Source organism: Chinchilla lanigera, unplaced genomic scaffold (assembly GCF_000276665.1).
Source record: "Chinchilla lanigera isolate Chin_1 unplaced genomic scaffold, ChiLan1.0 scaffold00035, whole genome shotgun sequence".
NCBI lineage: Eukaryota > Metazoa > Chordata > Mammalia > Rodentia > Chinchillidae > Chinchilla > Chinchilla lanigera.
Window position 1 is genome coordinate 6,694,109 of NW_004955436.1, and position 19,173 is coordinate 6,713,281.

Here is a 19,173-nt window from a genome sequence, read left to right on the forward strand (position 1 = left end):
CGCCCATCCGCCTGGGCACGCCCACGCACCTGTCCCCGCCCCTCCGGGCCTGGCGTCCTGCGTCGTCCTCCGCTTCCCTCTCTCTCTTCCTCCTCCGCTCCTTCCCCGGGTCCGCCTGCTCCCGCCTGCTCCGCAGGCTCCCACCTTCCGAGCCCCTTGGGCGCTGCCCCACTCGTGACGGCCCCTGCGAGTCACCCGCGGGCCTCGGTACCTGCTCCTCCAGGAGAGGGGAGGGGAGCGCGCGGCCGCCCCGGCGCCCTCCGCCCCGGATCGTGAGGCCGCGGACGCGAACCGAGGGCTGCGGTCCGCCCCGCGCCGGCTCTGTGCGGCTCTGAAGACGGGGGTCAGGGCCGGGGAGCCCGCGGGATGGGGAGCTCGCCTGCCTGAGCGCCCGGTTCCACCCCTGCACCCACAAAAAAAACAGGTATTTTAAGTGAACACTTTTGGAGCTCTGCAACCAAAGTGACAGCTGCAAAGGCAGCAGTGCGATGCAGCACTTAGGCTGTGTGCCTCCGCAGGGTTGCCGGGCTCTGCAGGGTGACGTGTGCGTCCTTGCAGGCCTGTGGACGGCACCGATGAAGCCCCAGGTGTGATCCCCGTCAACGCCCTGGAGCCTAAGTGGCTTTTCGGCAGGTATAACACGACTGCTTTCCCGCCCTCTGCCTGAGGGCTACTCATAGCAGACAGTAGCTTCTAGCGCGGAAAAAGATGATGATACAGGGGAGAGGGTGCTGTTGACCTTGAAACTGGACCGGATACTGCAAGCACACTGACTCTCGCACAGGCTGAGCGGGCCTGGGTGCTGTCAGCCAAAGTGCGGCTTTGGCCGGAGGGGTCAGCGATTGATCCGGGGGCTGGTTACTATCTCAGCTTCACAACCCGTATTTCCAGATCCCGGAAAATACCCATCCGCTGCTGGTCAGGCAGAAGGCCGTAGTGAAATGCTGAATGTTGGATGTGCTCGAGGGTGGGACCCACAGGATTTCCGACGGATTGGAGATCAGTGTAAGAGAAACAGGAGTTAAGGATGGTCCCACATTAGGTTTTTTACCTGGGCCACTAGAAAGACGGAGCTGCTCCTTAGGAGCTGTAAAAAACCGCAAGAATGGGTTGTGAAGAAGAACCAGAAGATTAGGGCATAATGTGAGGCTCAGATACCAATTGAAATCCTACTAGGCTTATCAACCTGGAGATGAGCGGAAAGGTAGCGACTAGCGGTGAGCATTTTCATCATCGTTGTTAGTATGATCCATAAAACCGTGCACCCGGAGGAGCCCGCCTATGAAGACAGTGTGGAGTAAGCCTGAGCTCAGTACCCCGACATTTACCTTTTGGGAAGCCAAGAAGGGACATCCACCAACTAGGAAAAGAATTAAGAGACAGTTGTGTCTGGAAGCTAAATAAAACCAATATTTCAAGAAGGAAAAACGTGGTCAGCCAAGTCAGCATGATGTCAGATGAGGACCCTAATGTGATTCTCTCTCTTTTTTTTTGGTACCGAGGAGTTGAACTCAGGACCTTGTGCTTGTCAGGCAGGCACTTGTGCCGCTGAGCTACCTCCCTGCCCCTTTGGATGTGATTCTCGGCCTTCATAAATTTCACATCATTGATGACCTTGATCAGAGCGACGTTCGGTGTGGTAGGCAAGCAGAGACCTTATTGGAATCACTGCACAGAGAGTGGGGCACACGCTGCAGTTCATTTGTGGGGTGGGAGAGAGGGTAAGGAGCACAACATTTAAATACGGTAGACTGTATAGTACATTGGCTTAATGATGGAGATGACCTGGTCGGTAGGAAAATTCCTAATGTGAGACAAAAGGACAGGGAAATGGCCCAGAAGACATGCATTAAATATGCTTTAGGAATTGACTGAACAGACCAAATTTGACCAGCATCCAAGTTCTTCTTCTTGCAGTGGTTGTGACTGTTAAGATGGGGCCTTACGGAGCTGCCCCGGCTGGTGTTGAACTTTCAGGCTCAAGAGATCACCCTCCGAGTAGCCACCATGCCTGACGGACCCAAGTTCTCTTTCTTTTTCCTTTAAAATATTTGAGAAAGAAACACTGCTTTTCTACACCGTATCTTTCTAGATAAAAAGGATAATAGGAGGTCTGTATGGCTAGTTCTCAACTCAGGGTGGTTTTGGGCTAAGAAGACACGTTGTGACTTTTTGATGTCTCAAAGTGGGAGCAGGGAGAGAAGTTGCATTGAGTGGGTAGAGACCAGGGCTGCCATTAGCATTCCTAGAGGGAACTCAGCCTCCCACAGGGATTCTTCGGGGACGCAGCAATAGGGCTGAGGTGTGGAAACCACGTTCTTCATGTTCCCAAAGAAATGTTCAAGATTACATTCTTCACATTGTTGATAAATTACAACCAGCAGAGAACTGGTGCTATGATACATTAAAAGAGTGAGTTTCTCTCAGTAACTGCTTTCATGAAGCAGTCTAGAAAGCCTTTCCCAGACCCTCAGGGGAGATGAAAGGAATTAGCAGGGGGCTTTGATCATTTATAGAGCCAGGTTAAAGTAGGCCGATGCAGCTCAAAGAAATCATGTCAGTTGGTAAGCCCCCGGTGAAGGAGCCTGCCAGGAATGCTCCTTCGGGGCAAAGGTGCTGGGCTGAGGACCAGTTTGATGAGGTAAGCAGGCAATAATAAATATTCATAAATTGAAAGTCTCTCCTAGGCCTACATGACTGTGGTGAGACCCCCAGCTAGTTTAAGGAGAGATTAATCTTTTTTTTCCTTTTTTTGGGTTTTTTGTTTGTTTGTTTTTTATTGAGACAGGATCTCGCTGTGCAGTTCAGGCTGCCCTTGAGCTCACTTTGTAGCCCAGGCTGGTCTCAAATTTGCAGCGATCCCCCTGCCTCAGTCTCCCGAGTGCTAGGGTTACTAGCGTCCAGCTACACCACGACCTACACAGATTAATCTTTAAGCCAACGGCCAGAGCTGAGACTAGCAAACAGTCTGTGAAGTTCTGGTGCCTCAAAGTAAGATAATACAGCAGCTGAGGACTGGACTCACGTAAATTCGTCTAGCTCATAGTTGCAGTTAGCAGACAATCAGGTTACTAGTTAACCCGGATCTGTTCCTGTGCATTTCTCCAAAAATGCATTGCCCCTCAATTCTTGAACCTTGACTGTGTTTGCAGTTGACCCCCACCACTTCCTGTAGCCACCAGCAGCCCCCCCCAATCACCTAAGAAGGCCAAGGTGCACTGGTGCCTTGTGTCCTAGCCCGTCATTGGGCTTTGACCATCCTGGTGCCCGCTGTAACTAAAGTGCATGTTTTGTCTGTGTTTTATTCTATTGTTGTACCTCTGCACAGGAGCGGTCCTAGGCCAGGGCCTGGATAGTCCTGGGCCGTGTTCTGCCTTCCCACCTTCTTACCCACGGGGGAGTACTGCAGAGCAGGAAAAAAGTGAACCGCAAGCGCACAACTTTCCCGGATGCAGCCTTCCGGTGGCTGACAGCCTCGGGGGCGGAGGGAACTGAGTGTACAGGGGTGAGCCTGGTGGTGCCAAGGTCGTCTTGCCGGTTAGCCATAGCCGAACCTCGACCAAGCAAGGACAGGTTGGCCTTGAGGCTCCAAGCTCATCCCGTCAGGGATTCGGGGGAGCCGCCGGAGCTGCCCAGGCGGAGGCTCTGCCCAGGCGGAGGCTCTGCCGGAAAGGATGACGCTATTGCTCTGTTAGGTTTTTAATTATCTGAGTGAAAGCGTCTCCGCTCGTTTTCTAGAAAGCCCTGCAATCTGCTCCGGCTTCCGCGCCTCAGGCTTTTCACAACTGCGCAGTGAGCAGCCCATCTCTCAGCCGGTTTTTAGCTCATGGAGTGGGCTCGACCTGTTGCCCGGCAGAGCGAGGGAAACTGTGCTTTCATCAGAAGGCGCAGGGCGGGGTCCCCAGGGAATTTCACAGAGGACCTGGCACCCAGGGCTGCCTCTGGAGCCACTTCCCGGGAGCATCAGGCTCTGAGAATTGGTGGTGTGATCCTTCGCCGCACACAGGGAAATGAGTAATGGCATGGACTCAGCAGTACCGCTTTCCTTTAATTAATTAATTTGTTTTGCAGTACCGAGGATCGAACCCGGAGCTTTCACCTTGAGTTACATCCCTAGCCCCTTTGTAATTTTACACTTTTTATTTCGAGACAGAGTCTGGCTAAGTTGCTAGGTTACCTAGACTGGGCTGGAACTTGAAATCCTCCTGCCTCAGCCTCTCAGAACACTGAGATTACAGGCATGGGTTCCTGGACCGCTCACAGATCCCAAAATCTGAGGGTGCCCAAGACCCTTTTATAAAATGGCATAGTATGTGAGTATAACCCACGCACACCTTCCCGTACACCTTGAACCTTTAGGACACTTATAATACTAAAAGTAGTGTGTCGGGGGAGCAGAGGGGTTTAAAAGTATGAGACCCAGAAACAACGAAACAGAAGAAGCAGAAAATCTAGTTTCCAGTAGGGAAACCGTCGAACCCAAACATGACTGGATTTGGCCCAGCGTGGCTGGTGCTCTCTTGTTTCGTATCCAGGAGACAGGATCACATCAGCAGCCTGCAGGAATCTGAAAGGGAGCCCAGAGGCCCGCAGGCCGGGAGGTGTGGGCCGAGGCACGAGGACAGAGGAAACGGATGGGGAACAAGGGCAGCGGTGGGGGCATCGTGCATGGAGCAGCAGAGAGGGCTAAGATTTTAAAAACTAGACCACGGGACAGCTACTGCCATGACAGAGATGCACTGGGGCCTTGGGTTCAGTCCCCAGCACCAAAATAAACAGACTCCAAAACAAACCAAAAAAAAAAACAGAAATCGGTTTCTCCAAAGGCACAGAGTAGCTGGCAGCCGTGCGTTAGAGGGCGGGATTTGCAGGCGTGGGGAGCAGTGCAGGGGGTCCTTGCCATGAGATGTCGTTCTTACGCTGGCACCTGCTCTCTGAAGGTGAGGGAGCAGGCTCGGAAAGGTGAGATACCAGGCTGAGGTCCGGACCTGCGAAGCTGTCAGGGGAGGCCGAAGAGCTCAAACATCTGGCTGACGGCTTTCCAGTGCTCACACTGCTTCCCAGGACATGCGAAGTCAAAGTGTGGAAACTCTGGCGACCCTGCTTAGGGCTGTCCTCGGGGGATGTCACATCGTGCAGTCTGTGTCAGATTGCGGCCCTGCCCTGCAAACACGGTGGGCAGTGCCCCCATAATAACTGGGAGCAGGGAGGGAGGGACCCCGAGAGACGGCAGCTCTTAAGATTATAATCTGAACGTTCCCAATGCCCCGGGACAGCATCGTCTTCCCAAGGTCGCAGAACAGTCCACTTCTAGATATTTGGGTGATGCCGCTCTAAACAAACCCACTCCGCTGGCTGTGGTAGGATAGCGATGCAATTATGCAGACTCTTATCACTTAATAGTAGAAATAAACAACTGCGTACTGGTTTACATATTTACTATTCTTTTATGGCTATTTTATAGTACACTGTAATATGGTGTGCTTGGGGACACTAGCAGAAGCATCATGCATACTGTATTTGTATGCTTTTAATCATAGCACTCTAGGAGGCTGAGGCAGGAGGACTGTAAGTTTGAACCCAGCCTGGAGAATTTAGTGAAATAATAATAATGATGATGATGGTGATGATGATGATGATGATGATGATGCCTGGAGATGTCGCTCAGGGTGAAGGCCCTGGGTTCAGTCCCCATACTGGGTTATAGGGAGTGTGCTGAGTGACCTCTGCTCTCTGGATCTGTGTAAGTATTGTACTCTATGATCAGTTCACACGGATGACAAGATTACCTCATGGCGCATTTCTCAGAGCACATCCCACTGTTACATGACATAATCTTCCTAATGAAGCTGGGGTGGCTGTCTTACCGAGAAATCTCCCCCCTTTTAGAATTTGGGAAAAATTCCAAACAGAAATGCTGCAATAAAGTACAGCACAAGCTTTGTTTGGGGTTACAGCAGAGTCTTCCTGTATCTTCAGTTCATCAGAATCAGACAGGCAAGTGTTTAAGTTCTTTGGTTGGGCCGTGCTCTCTCTTTGATGGCTGCTGTGGTCACTGCAAAGGGTGACTTAACCTTAGAAGGTCGGAAAACCAAATGGAAAACCCTGAAACCACAGACATTCTCGTCTTTTTGGAGGTAGATGTCTGAGTTCCTGGAATATTTTTCAGGCAGTTCTTCAGGATGGCGATGATACCGGACAGGAAGATTCTTGGGGACAGACCTGGTATCAGATCCACCTGTTATCCCTGGAACCCAGAAGCTGGCGTCACATTCCATGAATTTGGTGTGGAGAAAATGGTGGAGATTGGTGCCACAGGAGGCTGAGTCACCTTGGCCAAAACTGAGGTGGTGTTTGTAGATGGGCATAAATCAGGAGCTCAGAAATGGTAATTTAATGAACACAGTCACTTTTAGAAGAACAGATGCTACTGATGTAAGGGTCACGACACAGCTCTGCAGCAAGGCTGCTTCGTACTGAGAATTCTTATTTCTATCCTGTCCCTGAGGCTGGGTGCTGGGAGTTGGGGAGGAAGTGGATCAGTCTGCCAGGATGGGCCGACTGCATTTCTGGAGCTCAGGGCCTGTCTGTCAGAGCCACAGCCCAGCTGCGTCTGGTCCTCTCTGTCTTCCTCTCTTGTCCCATTTTCACTGGAGCTTTTAAGCCGCCTTTGAAACAGGAGCAGCTAAGAGCCTGTCTGTGCCTTTAGCTGCTTTAATTCTCTCCCAGGTCCTCTTTCCCCAAAAAGACACAGCGTAGGAGGTGCTCTACAGTCTGACCTGCTAACAGAGCCAGACCTCTCAGCAACAGAACCAAGCAAGCCGATCCAGGTTAAGACACAAAATCATAAAAACCCAAGATGGCTAAACACACTCTATTTATGATCTATAAAAGAAGGAGGTAGACCATTTAATTTGATGGTGCAGTGACTGAGTTTTGATCCTAAAAGTCTAACCTTTAAAACAGGATTTCCTCAGGGTAGAAGAATCAATCCACCGCTTTACACCTGAGCCGGCAGATCACCCCTGCCAGGGACTTAGTTTCTTTTCATAGCCTTTGAATAGACAGCGCTAGGATAATTCAGTCTGCCCATTTTCTCTTTCCTGGGGATTCAGAACGGAATCATCTGTTTGTAAAACACTTGAGGGCTCCTCACCAGATAGTGGTCAGCAACGTAGGTGTGGAATGCCCCAGCGGATAAAACATTCCCCCTCACATTCCTCACGGTGGGCATTTTCTTCCTTCCTTTCAGGCAAGGAAAGAGAATTCTGCAAGGAGAATGTGGCCTGGCCACATTTTACTTTGCAAATGATCAGAAGAATGGGGTCAGTCGTTGTTACTTTGTGATTGGTGGACGCAGCCTATGATTGCTAACTGACAGTGAGCTCTTTTGCATGCAGAGAGAGGACCCGACTGTTTATGTCAAAGTAGCAAGCAAAGCCCTGCAGTGCTGGGGACAAGCCGCGCACCCAGAAACCGAAAGCACCGTCCCACCAGCTGCGGAGAGGCTGGACCAGGTAAACTGGAGGCTCTTGGGATTATTTCCTCTGCTTTCCATGCGGCTGCATGTGGTTTTCGGAGGTCGTCGCTAGATGGCACTAACTCACTAGTGTTCTCTCCTCAAGGTGAGAAAATCTGTAGGCCCCTTGCATGCAAAGAAACTGAGATTTAGAGAATTCATGCAGCTTTCCCAACCGTGCGCCCCAGGTAGGTACTAGAGACAGCGCTAATCCAGCTATCTCTGAACTCACAGGATTAGCGAGCTTTGGATCATTCTTGTGACTTGAATTGGGTGCAGTGAGAAAAGCCAGAACCTTTGAGAAGTTCAGTCTGAAGTGGGGAGCAAAGTTAGCAAACTGAACTGTTTGTGGTAGAAGTGAAAAAATAGCTACGACTTGTTTGTGAAGTTTATAAATGGTCTGAGGTTGTCCCTGCCCAGCACAAAGTCAAGGAGACATTCTGAAGCCAACTCTCCTCTCAGTTGAATTTTTCTGAAAGGAGGTAGCTCTGAAGATGAGGGGACAAGGGCAGATTAAACAGCAGATCTTCTTGGGTTTGGTTCTCAAATGTATGAGCCCTTTCCGAAGATGATGTTGTTGCTGACCCATTAATTTTCTCTATGTCCTTTGTGACGATGCCTCCGCTACAGCTCTATGCAGTGTGAAGGAGACATCAGTAAAAGTTTCAGGGCCAAGCGGCATGGATTTCCCGTCATTCACCCCACACAACCATGTGCAGAGCGAGAGGCAGGAATCTCCGAATGTGAGACAGGCTAATGTTGACTTGCAGGGAGTCAGGCATAGCACACATCCTGGCCTTTAATCTCAACCTACCCAGTAAAACTCGTACTGCGTTAGGGTTCCCTGGGGCCCCCTGCCCTGCTCACTCACAGGGTGTTACTGAAGCTCATAAGCAGGGAAACTGGCCTCCATCCAAACAAGCTGACCCCAAAGCCCAGCTCTTCACCTTAAATCCACGGCTCCCACCAGCCGTGCTACACGGCAGCCAGCGAGGGCTCCGGTTGTTGTAATGCCAACTTAAATCTCACTTCCATTTCAAAGAGGTTTCAAGCACATTATTGAATTCGATACTAACAACAACCCAAAGAAAAAGGGAGCTTAGACTGTCTTATCACTACAAACCTGCCCCTCAGCGCACACACACACACATGCCCACACCCGCACGCACACAGCTCCAGGAGGGTGTGGGTTACCTGGGTTAAATCTCTGAGCTAGGTGGGGGCCGACGCTGGACTGGAAACTGTTGTCAACTTTCCCTCCACCCGCAGTAGCGACACCCCTTTACTGTCCTGCTACTTAGGAAAAAGAAGTAGGAACACCAAATGCACCACGTGTCTCTGAGATCACTTAAAAGCTGTTTTCGCTGGGCGTGGTGGAGCACGCCTGTAACCCCGGCACTTGGAGGCTGAGGCAGGAGAATTGTTGCAAGTTTGAGACCAGCCTGAGCTACAAAGTGAGCTCAAGGCCAGCCTGAACTTTATAGCGAGACCTGTCTCAAAAAGACAAAAAAAAAAAAAAGCTATCCTCAAAGAAGAACCTAAGAACCTAAACATGCTTTTTCAAATATTTTACCTCAGTGAACACATGCAGTGGTTTATATGCCTGTGTAAAAGTCAGCGTGTAGCACAGTGCCTGCCTGGCAAGCGTGAGGTCGTGAGTTCAATTCCTGGTTATGAAAAAAGAAGAAATCAGCACGTGTGGGTTTTGTCTGGTGTGAATAGAGATCGGTACTTGATGGGCGTAAGCAGACTGTAACGGAGGTACAAAGGGAAACAGCTTTGTTTGGGTGGAGTCCGGAGATCAGGCTAGTTCTCATGCGGCCCCAGTTCTGGAAACCCAAGGTGAGGAGAAAGTTACCCAACGGAAGGGGCCTGGGTAGCAGTCAAAGATGTGAAGCCACCAGGGGAGTCACGCGGGGTCATCAGATTCCTCCCCAGGCAGAGGAGGCCTGCGAGACCTCCGAGATCCCTACCTGGCAAGGAATGGATCTTAACCCGGATGAGGTCTGGAGCCTTGCTAGGTTCTATACAGGATCCAACACTTTTAAGGACCATCTTAGATTGAGAACCAGGTGAGGCATTTTCCGTGATCACTTTTGAAAGCGGATGTGTAGATGGTGGGAAAATACTGCTACAGAAAATTTGAAAGAGTTTCTTTCTGGAGCCAAGGAACCCGTCCTTCGGGCCTGAAGGTAGAACAGGCGGGATGCCCAGCCAGCAGGCGACTCCGGCCACCACCGAGAGGGGGCGCTCGCGACCAAGGCACCAGTCGCTCCGAGTCGCTTGGCCTCCCGCGCTGCAGATGGCCCCTAGGGCCGAGCTGGAGCGCAAGGGCGTCGAAAGCGTGCTCAGCAAGAAGCCGACCCCAGGGTGACAAGCTTCGCGCAGGATTAAAAGGAGAGGAGGCCTGACAAGACCTCCCAGGCCTGCAGCTCCCTGGGGCCACGCCTCGGTGTGTGTGGGAATCTGGGCTCCGGAGGGCTGCCGGGAAGGTGTGCGGGTGCCCTGGCCGGGCGAAGGTGCGCCCTGCAGGACCGGGCCGCCTCCGCGTGCTTTCCACCGCAAGGTGCAACTGCCGTCCTCAGGGAGGAAACCTGCAGCGAAAGGGAATGAAAACTTTGGGATCCAGTAAGGCGTAGCGCAAGTTCAACAACTCTTAGGAAGCAAGATAAGAGGGTCTGTTTCCTGCTTAAACTCAGGAGACCACGGGCATCTTCTTACACCCTTCGGGGAATGCGGGCGCCTTTCATCACCAAGAAAGAGAAAGCATTTGAGTAGCACCTTCTGATGGACCCGCGTCCCCAGTTACGCCTGATCTCCCCAAAGACGAACCCGGGCAGCAGCCGCCTGGACCGTACTCTCCTAGATCCTTCTAGTTCCGTTAAGATGAAGTTGCTTCCCTGAATTCTTTCAACCCATTAACAAAACACGACATCAACAATTTTTTGAGCATCTGCCATGTGCTGGGCCCCGTTAGACCTTAGGAACAGAGGAGATTTATGCGGGTTAACTGGTGTCGCGGAATTTATAGTCCACATATACGTCTCTCTTGGTTATTTCCATCCTGATAGTCCTAAGGACTAGGCCACACTCCCACCAGGAACTGGCACGCGCACAGGCAAGTTCGAATCTCAGGGGAGATGGCGATCGTAACCTGCCTCCCGACCCGCTCTACGTTTCCGCAGACATCTCACCCCTTCTGTGGGAATGGCAAGCGAATATCTGAAGACGATTACCCGGGAGCCTGCCCTACCACAATCTCTGCTTCTTCAAGCTAAATACGCCACAGGATTCAAACTGCGACTGCTGTGTTCTCGCAGAGAAGATTGGCTCAGGGCGTGCTAGGGGAGCAGCTGTAATACCTCTGTGGTTGGTGGAACCCGGTCCGTCAGGCAGACCCGATGGCTGAGGAGAGCAGAGGCAGTGGGCAGGCAGAAGCCTGAGCTACGTGCAGGGAGGGCCCCCTGGACGGGGTTTCCCGTGAGGCCAGCTTCCGAGGATCCACCGGAAGTGTGAGGACCCAGGGACTAGAGAGGAGAGGCGGATGTCTGCCTGCCCCGGCTTCTCGTCTCTCTGCATTCTAAGGCACAACAATAAATCATCCCTCGAGGGAGCTGGAGAGGAAGCAGAAGAAAGCGTATTCTGCCCTGATTGGCAAAAGTCAAGATTTAAAGAGAGAGAGACAGAGAGAAGAAGAAGAAAAGAGAAGCGAAGATAAAAATCATTCCAGGGTACAGAGCTGGAATGTTTATAATGCAGAGAGACAGTTGGATTAAAGGATTAGGCCCCACAGCCTGATTAAGATCATTTGATCTTTTGCTATTGAAGAGACTCTGTGTGTTTTCAAAGGCTTTTTAAATAAAACCAGGAGTCTGGGTTAACAGAGAGCTGTTAGGAGCGAAGGCAACTCTCTTTCTTCTTGGTTTCGTGAGCATTTTGTCCCACCTCCTTCACAGTGCTCAGTTTGTTCCTCTCTGCTAACAGGGGCTGCCTCTACCCCTCAAATCTGGGGCTCTGGTAGACTTGGTAGGGTAAGAACCACCACCTACACTAGTAGTGATCTACATTGGCCAGGTCAGACCTGTGCCCACGTGATCCCTACGAGTGTCATTCCAGGGAGCTTCCTTTCCTGTTCTGCTCTTATTTTCTCTCTAAATCTTTTGCGCCCTCTCCTCTCCGCCATGAGCCGGTAATCCTCTGCGGCTTTGTCAAGAGGTGAGCACATCCTCAGGCGGTAGCTGTCGTCCTGGTGCCCCTTCTGTCTCACTTAGCTGCTTTCCTTCGCAAGTTGCCGGTGAGCCTGAGCTCCAGAGTTTCAGAGCGATCAGGTCTTTCCCTGTGCCAGCTTGGGGCAGCATACAGTTGGGGAACGGAGGCCTCCTACGCCCACGCTGCCATGTCAGGGTGGCCGAGCTTTTGGTCGTGCTGAGGACCAAGCGAGAGAATGGGCCAGTCTCTGTGGCCCATTCAGCTCCCGGCGTCACTGCCAAGCCAGCCAACAAAGGGGCATTGTAATCCTGACGGTTTCCCAGCAGTGACGGGACAGGCGCAGACCACCAACCAGCTCATTCCGCTCCTCCTGTTCACTAGTGAGGCCATGAATGGAAACAAGTCCGTGGCAGAAATCCCACATCCTGCTGAAGCCGGGGTGGGGTTGGGGATCCTTTTCCAGCGAGCCAGTCTCCTCTCAAGTTGGTGATCCCAGACCTGTTTTCGCTCTCTGCCTGTTTGTTTTTAAGTACAATTAGCTTGAGCAGTAACATCATCCTCATGAAAACCTACAAAGGGTTAGGTGTGAGTTTTAAAAAAAATACGGCATGCAATGTAGTTTGGACGACTGAAAGTATAGTAAAGATAGAACTCCAAAAACGTAAACAGACAAACTGAGAGAAGCTTTAAAGACAAGCTTCTGTGAGAGCACAGTGGTTGTTAAATAACTGAAGTCAAGCACATCAATATAGTTTCCAGCAATAAAAGGGAATTACTTGACCCCATTTCAAATTTCCAGAATGCAACCAAAAGTCTTTCTGAGGACCAAGAGAATGACAGCTACAATGTTGATTTTAAAGGTAATAATAACACAGATGAAATGTTTAGGAACCAAGAGAAATCAGAGGTATTTAGCATGTGTTTATCATTGGTGGAAAGTTAGAAAACATTTTTAATAATCAGATAAAATGATCCTCTAACACATTTCAGTAGGGAATGTGACATGGTTTCATTTCTTTAAGTTGCTTTTCTCATATGTACAAATCACAAGAAAGGGATATTGCATTTACTTATGAATGTGACATTCAAACAATGGTTGCTATTCTGTGCTGCCAGAAGAGATATGATGTTCCAACTGGATCCACAGTTTTAAAACGCAGTTTGGCAGGATCTTAGCAATAGTTTTCTTCATTGACTCAGTCATATTAATTCTTACAATATATTTTACATGTATATATAGTATATATGTTTTATATCTAATATTAAAAAAAAGATGGGAAAAATCAAGACAATATTACTCATCAATTAAAAAAATAGCAAAACCAAAATCATGAAAGAACAAAGTCTCCAAACATAGTGAGAATAATACAATATTTATTAAGTGAATTGTCAGCCATAAGTAAATCTATGTGATGAGCTACCAGGCAGCTGTCAAAACTCATGTTTCCAAAGATTCTTAATAATATTGGAGAATAATTCTTCATCTTAGGTGAAAAGAGAAATTATAGTTGATTGGGTGGTACCCATTTTAGCTTACAAAAGTACAATGATATTAATGGTCATTACCTTCACCTTTGGAATTATGGTTGATTTTCCATTGTTTAGGACTCCTGGGAGATTGGATGTGACAAATCTCCGGGGGACTAATTTTTCAACATTCCTCTCAAAATTGTGCATCATTTTTATAATTATATCTGAAAAAAAATTATTTATTTTTGTGCTACTTGGGGTTGAACCCAGAGCCTTCACACTGAGCTGTATCCCCAGAGTATTAAAATTTTGAGATAGGGCCTCCCTAAGTCACTAAATTGCCCACACTAGGCTGTAATTTGAGGTCCTCCTGTCTCTACCTCTCAGAATGCTGGGATTATAGGCATGCACCAGGATGCCAGGCAAGAAAATAGTTATTTTAAGAAGGCTTCTTTCTTTTTTTAAAGGAAATAAAGAGCACAGACTCTACAGTTCTACTTTCCTCACTCTCAGGAGCTTTACTTAAACAGGATTAAAATGATTCAGCACCTTAACCTGTTACCTATGAGGCCCTGCTGAGGCAATCAGGATCATTTTTGCTGCTGATTAACCTGATTTCATTTGCTGTATTTTCTTCTCCATCCATCTGTAGAAGGACACAAGAGGTGAACAGCTCAGGCGGCTGCATCTTTTGTGTGTGCTGCTGCCCCAGTACGGGGTGTGGCTGGTTTGAGATCAGTTCATTCCCATGGGCTGATTGCTGAGTCTTGAGCAATGGTGGAGGAAGCAATGTCCAGTCACAGGTATAAAAACTGTGAGAATCACAGCTCTTTCATCCCTCCGCCCGTATATTTTTTTTTCAGTCTATTTCACTGATAACATACAAGTGTTTTTTTCTTCTAAACTCCAAGAAGATAAGCACTGTGTCTTTCCTGTACTCCCTGATTCAGTTAGCAATTTGTTCATGGTATTCTGTGGAGTGTTTTAGCAGTCAAGAGCATACACGCTGGATTTTGACCCAGTATGTTGGTCAGCTTTCTGTTGCTATAACAAAGTACCCAAAGAAATCAACATCAAAGGAGGACAGGTTGATTTTGGCTTGTAGTTTCAGAGCCGTCAGTCCAGGGTTACTTAGCTCCCGTTGCTTCTGGACTTACAGTGTGGCAAGGAAAGTAAGCAAGGAAGGGGCTGGGGACAAAATACACCCTTGGGGAGCATGATCCCAGGGCTGCACTTCCTCCTACTCAGTCATGTGGTAGTTTCACCACCTCCCAATACCTATTGATCCATCCATGGATTAACCCATCGATAGGATCAGAGCCCATGTGTTCCTCACCTCTTATCTCTATAAACACTGCTGCACTGAGGACCAAGCCTGGAACCCATGAGCTTCTGAAGAGCAGTCCAGAGCCAAAGCATAGCTACAGGAGGGCAGCACCAGCCGGAGACCAAGGCTATAGCTGGCCGTGTTTTACAGTCCTGCACTCCCTTGCTCCTGCACTTAGACTCGAGGAGGACACAGGCTCAATGGGAGCAGCCTTCTGGGTGCTGCACTCCCCGCACACGCCCTGCCACAGTCGGGACACCAGAGATGCTGGAATCCCGTTCACATGGCCGAGCGTCTTTCTGACCTGCTTGGCCCCCTCCAGCTCTGTCATCTGTGCACCCCGGAGCCACTCAGAGCACCCAAGGGAAGCCAAAGAGCAAGGATTCTGCAGGGGCATGGAAGGGCTCTGCCTTCCAGGCTTGCATCGTGATATCATGAAGTCAGGGGGGTGTAGCAGAGTGAAAGCTCAGCAGTACTGTCACTGATGCACTCCCTCTGTACATTGCTATATGAAAATTTCTGCTTTGGGAGAGAATGAAAAAATAATCAGGAGAATACAAGCTTCTAGGTGAAACTACTTTAATTTTTGATATAATTTATAATGGAAGCTTTTTTTCTTCAATAACTCTGCAATTGTCTTGGCCAAATTCCAATACTCTGCATTCAGGCTAATTCTATTCCTCCCCCACTGGATACATTATTCTTCACTTCCCCCATAAAAACCATCATGTTATACTGGTGAAACAAAATAGCTTCTGTGTTCCACCACCCATTTACAAAACCGTTGCATGTCAATCTGTGGTGTGTTGGGCTGCACTGGGATCTGCTACAGCAACCGAGGGCAATCTACTCTTTTGAGTAAGGAGAGATTTGCTATCAAATGGGGCAACAACACAAAATACATTCTCCTGCTATCGTACTGTGGACAGTTTTTAAAGCATTACTGGGAGATGGAGCAGATGTGAGCTGCTGGGATCACCACTAAGTCACTGCATTACCAAGCAAGGCTTTTGCCTCAGCCCTTTGACTTTTTCTAATGCCAGAAGGTCTGAGCCTTGATGAAATCTGGCGTAATTAAGAGACTCTCCCTGAATAATTAAGAGAAACACCAAGGACTGCGAGGAAGTCACAGCTCTTGTTTCTTTCCCTTGCTCTGAGATTAGCTCCCTCAAGTCTAAAATTCTCTTTTAGCCACTGATGCAGGAGCGTGAGTTTCATTTCTTGAGTTCACAGCACACAGAGTGGGTGAGCAGGTGGAATAACAGTGGCAAATGTTCACAGGGGGAACAGCAGCTTGCGATGCGGGCTTCCCCTAACAAGTCCTTTTGAGGGGGCTGGAGCGGGGGAGGAAAGGGGCCCAGGGTGGGAAAGCGCGGTCTTGTCCGTTTCAGTAACTTTTAAATCCTGGTTTCAAGCCCTTCCTGCTTGCAAGAAACATCCCTAAATCTAAATGATTCTCAATGTTTCCCTTTTAAAGGCGGGATTAGGGGCTCAGAGCTGACTGTCTGTTCAGAGGAGGGTCTTCGGGGAAGGAAGGTGGGTCACTGAGTGTGGCCTGGAAGAGTTTTTCTCCCTCTCTGCTCCTCCCTTCTCTTCAGGCTTCCTGGCCGCCCCAGTGCCTCCACCGCGCCCTCTCTCTGCCACACAAACTGAAATCTCGAGCCCCAGCAGACCCCTGCTCCCTTAATGAGGTGGGTGTTGTGTCTCAGTGACAAGAAGGGACCTGGGATGGTTGCTTGTGTTTCCCATCAAAGTAATCCAAGTCTATGACGTTTCTGCCTTTGCTGTCTACATTTGCAGTGTGAAAAGGTCTTCTCATTCTACATCTCCACCGCTAAGGTACAGCAGACTGTTGGGCAGTTACAGGGGTCATTTGGGCCACATAATTTTGGGAGGATTCAAACACTTGAACGATTCAATGAAAACTAACTAATATACCAGACTGATTGTAAAAACTCATCTCAGTTGTTCACCTTTTGGTTTGTATCTATGGAGGTATAGGGTTTTTTTCTTCACTCATTGCCTTATTTCTTTGCCATGGCTGTGAGATTTACATTAGTACCTGTTGCTGCTGTCATTTTGTGGATGAGATAGAGCCTTTTCTCCAGGCTGCATTCACGTCAGTGATTCCAGAACAGTTTCTTTACCATGCTATGGGTCTAACTGGTCTCAGTGTAATCATGGCTCCGCAGGGCTGGGATGCTGCGTGTTATTTCACAAGATGTGCTACTGCACACATGCACTAGGCACATAGTGAGAATGTCCTGGTTTTCAATTCCTACAGCAGATCTGAACGCTTTGGCTCATGGTGGGAGTTCAAATGACCAGAGACCTAAACAAATAAGGAAGGAATTAGGGGGCTGACGAAACTCGTTGATTAAAGCTTCCGTTGAATAACCAGTGAGTTGGGATGTAGTCAAGAAAGAATACCTGTTAATTTGGTAAAGGTTGCAAAAGCAAAACTTGTGGTTAAAACAAAGAAGCTCATCTAAACACTAGAGAATGAAGTCAGAAGCAGTATGAGCACTGATTGTAGCCATGGAAAAGACATGTTGGAGTAAGACTTGGATTTGGAGCTTGGATTGGTCATTTACTAGCTATGTGGTTGGGGCCCAATTTCTTAGCTGTTTTTCTTATATTTTTATGAGTGACTGTTTGTGATACACAATGACTACTTCCATTTTGGGTGTTTGGTACATGTACCTGACACATCTGAATTCTCTTTTATCTCCTCTTCCCCTCCCCCTCCCCTCCTCGGGCCTAAATTGTCTCCTCAGCCAAACAAGGACAAGAATAGCTTTCCCAGCTCGCATACACTATCTCTGTGACATTTATTGCTATAATGTGCATAAAGTGTTTAACTTAATGTTTGGGACAAAACGTATTCAAGAAATAGAAATTATTGCTTTAGTTAAAACACCAATGCCACTTGCAGTCATATCCTGTGAAAAGGAAAATCAATAAGTGACATATATACTGCTTTCCAAAATAATCCAAAAAAAGAAGACCCAAGGAACCAGCACGAGAGCATATGAAGCTATTATTCTGCCTGGTAGCATTCAAGGTGTTGCACTGGGAATTTGAAATTTTATTTAAACTCTGTGAGCTTTACTATACTGATACCTCAATAGAAGGAGGCAGAGTAGCAATCTTCTCAAAGCAAGCATCTCTTTGAGGTTTCTACGGTTCTCTCAGTAATATTACTTTGACTATTCTGGCTCAAAGCTCTCAGTTTTTATGATTTTAGCGCCTTCACCTTGTAACCAGCCTTAGGAGTCTCACTGAGTCCTTCCTTTCCATCCCCTTATCCAACACACAACTGGTGCTCGCTCACCTGTGCCTCATCGTCGTTTTGTGCCTGCAGGGGCAGTGAGGAGCCCATCGCTCCCTAATCCCGAGTTCCTGTCTGTGAGGAGTCCTGTAACTCAGTCCTGAAGTCACATGACTTGCGATGGTGAGATTGTCCCAGGTGTCATGTGTTCGGACCATTTCATGAGCTCCTCTGGCTGGCTCCTGCAGCTGCCTGCACAGCCCTTTCAGCTGCCCTGCTCCAACCATTCTGACCTCACTGTGAACACCCTCCAGCCCTGTCAAACAGTTGCAGACATGCCAGACCATGCTTGCTACCCATCACTTTGGGAGGCCACGGCAGGAGGAATGCAAGTTGGACCCAGCCTGGATACTCAGTGATTTAGAGAGACCCTGTCTTAAAAAAAAATGACTAGGATGTAGCTCAGCATGTAGTCCCTTGGTTCAATCCCCAGTGTCACCAAAATGAAAGAAAGAAAGAAAGAAAGAAAGAAAGAAAGAAAGAAAGAAAGAAAAAGAGAAAAGAAAGAAAGAAGGAAGGAAGATAATTCAGAAGGCCACAGGAAAATGGACAAAAATGATGTGCAAAGTTTTTCAGTTTGGCCATAAAATCTTCTCGAAGAAAAGTTCCCTCTCTCTGTCTCTGTCTCTCTGTCTCTGTCTCTCCTAGTTTGATAGATGAAAGCAGATAATCCCTCAGAAGACCCTGGGGCTCCATGCCATAGAGGACTATAACATAGGAAGACTCCAGGTCCCTGTTTTAAAAGGAGAGTCATCCAACCCAAGCCACTTATGCTGGATGGCTGGAGGAGTGAGAAGCACCCTAGTATTTTGTTAGGCTATTTCATTTTGGAGTTTTGTTCCAAAGACATTAATGATGTTCATACTGGCACCAGGAAAGGGGGAAGGGCTGTTGTTTCAAAGACCTAGAATATGTGGCATTGTCTTAGTCAGCTGTTGAGCAATGACATCACTGATACCGGGGGCAGGAAATAGGAAATAGGATGTCCTGTGCTACGCAGCAGTAAATGACTGCTTAGAACTACTGGCTGTGATGACGTGGAAGACAGTCCTCCAGCCTACTGACCTGGTAGCTGTAGTGGGAGTAGTTGGAAGAATCATTGTTGGATCTCTTCACCGTCATTCGCTGAGAAAGAGACCTGTTTACAAACAGAAATGAAAAGGAAATGGTTAGCTCTGAAACTCGGTGCACTAAAGCTCTGGAAAAATCAGTTGCTGCTGAGTAACTCAACAGTAAGATGGAGAAACACACAAGGTTCCGAGGGATAAAGAACCAGTCAAACTTCTCCATTAAACAAAATGACTTAGACCTAGAGGA

The 19,173-nt window shown here is 48.5% G+C and overlaps 1 protein-coding gene across 2 annotated transcripts; it reads left to right on the plus strand.

Moving 5' to 3' along the window:
• The first annotated feature begins 35 nt into the window (after positions 1-35).
• On the plus strand, positions 36-18,232 carry LOC106149061. 2 transcript variants are annotated; one of them, XR_001234993.1, is made up of 4 exons: positions 36-2,111; positions 7,401-7,517; positions 16,124-16,216; positions 17,890-18,232. XR_001234993.1 is itself a non-coding variant. In XM_013516692.1 (4 exons), exons 1-4 carry the CDS (start codon positions 2,537-2,539, stop codon positions 17,896-17,898), a joined length of 324 nt encoding a protein of 107 aa, XP_013372146.1. In that variant the 5' UTR covers positions 36-2,536; the 3' UTR covers positions 17,899-18,232. The 2 variants fall into 2 exon arrangements, 1 of the variants encoding a protein (XP_013372146.1); XM_013516692.1 differs by having other exon boundaries at positions 36-2,641.
• The last annotated feature ends 941 nt before the right edge of the window (positions 18,233-19,173 follow it).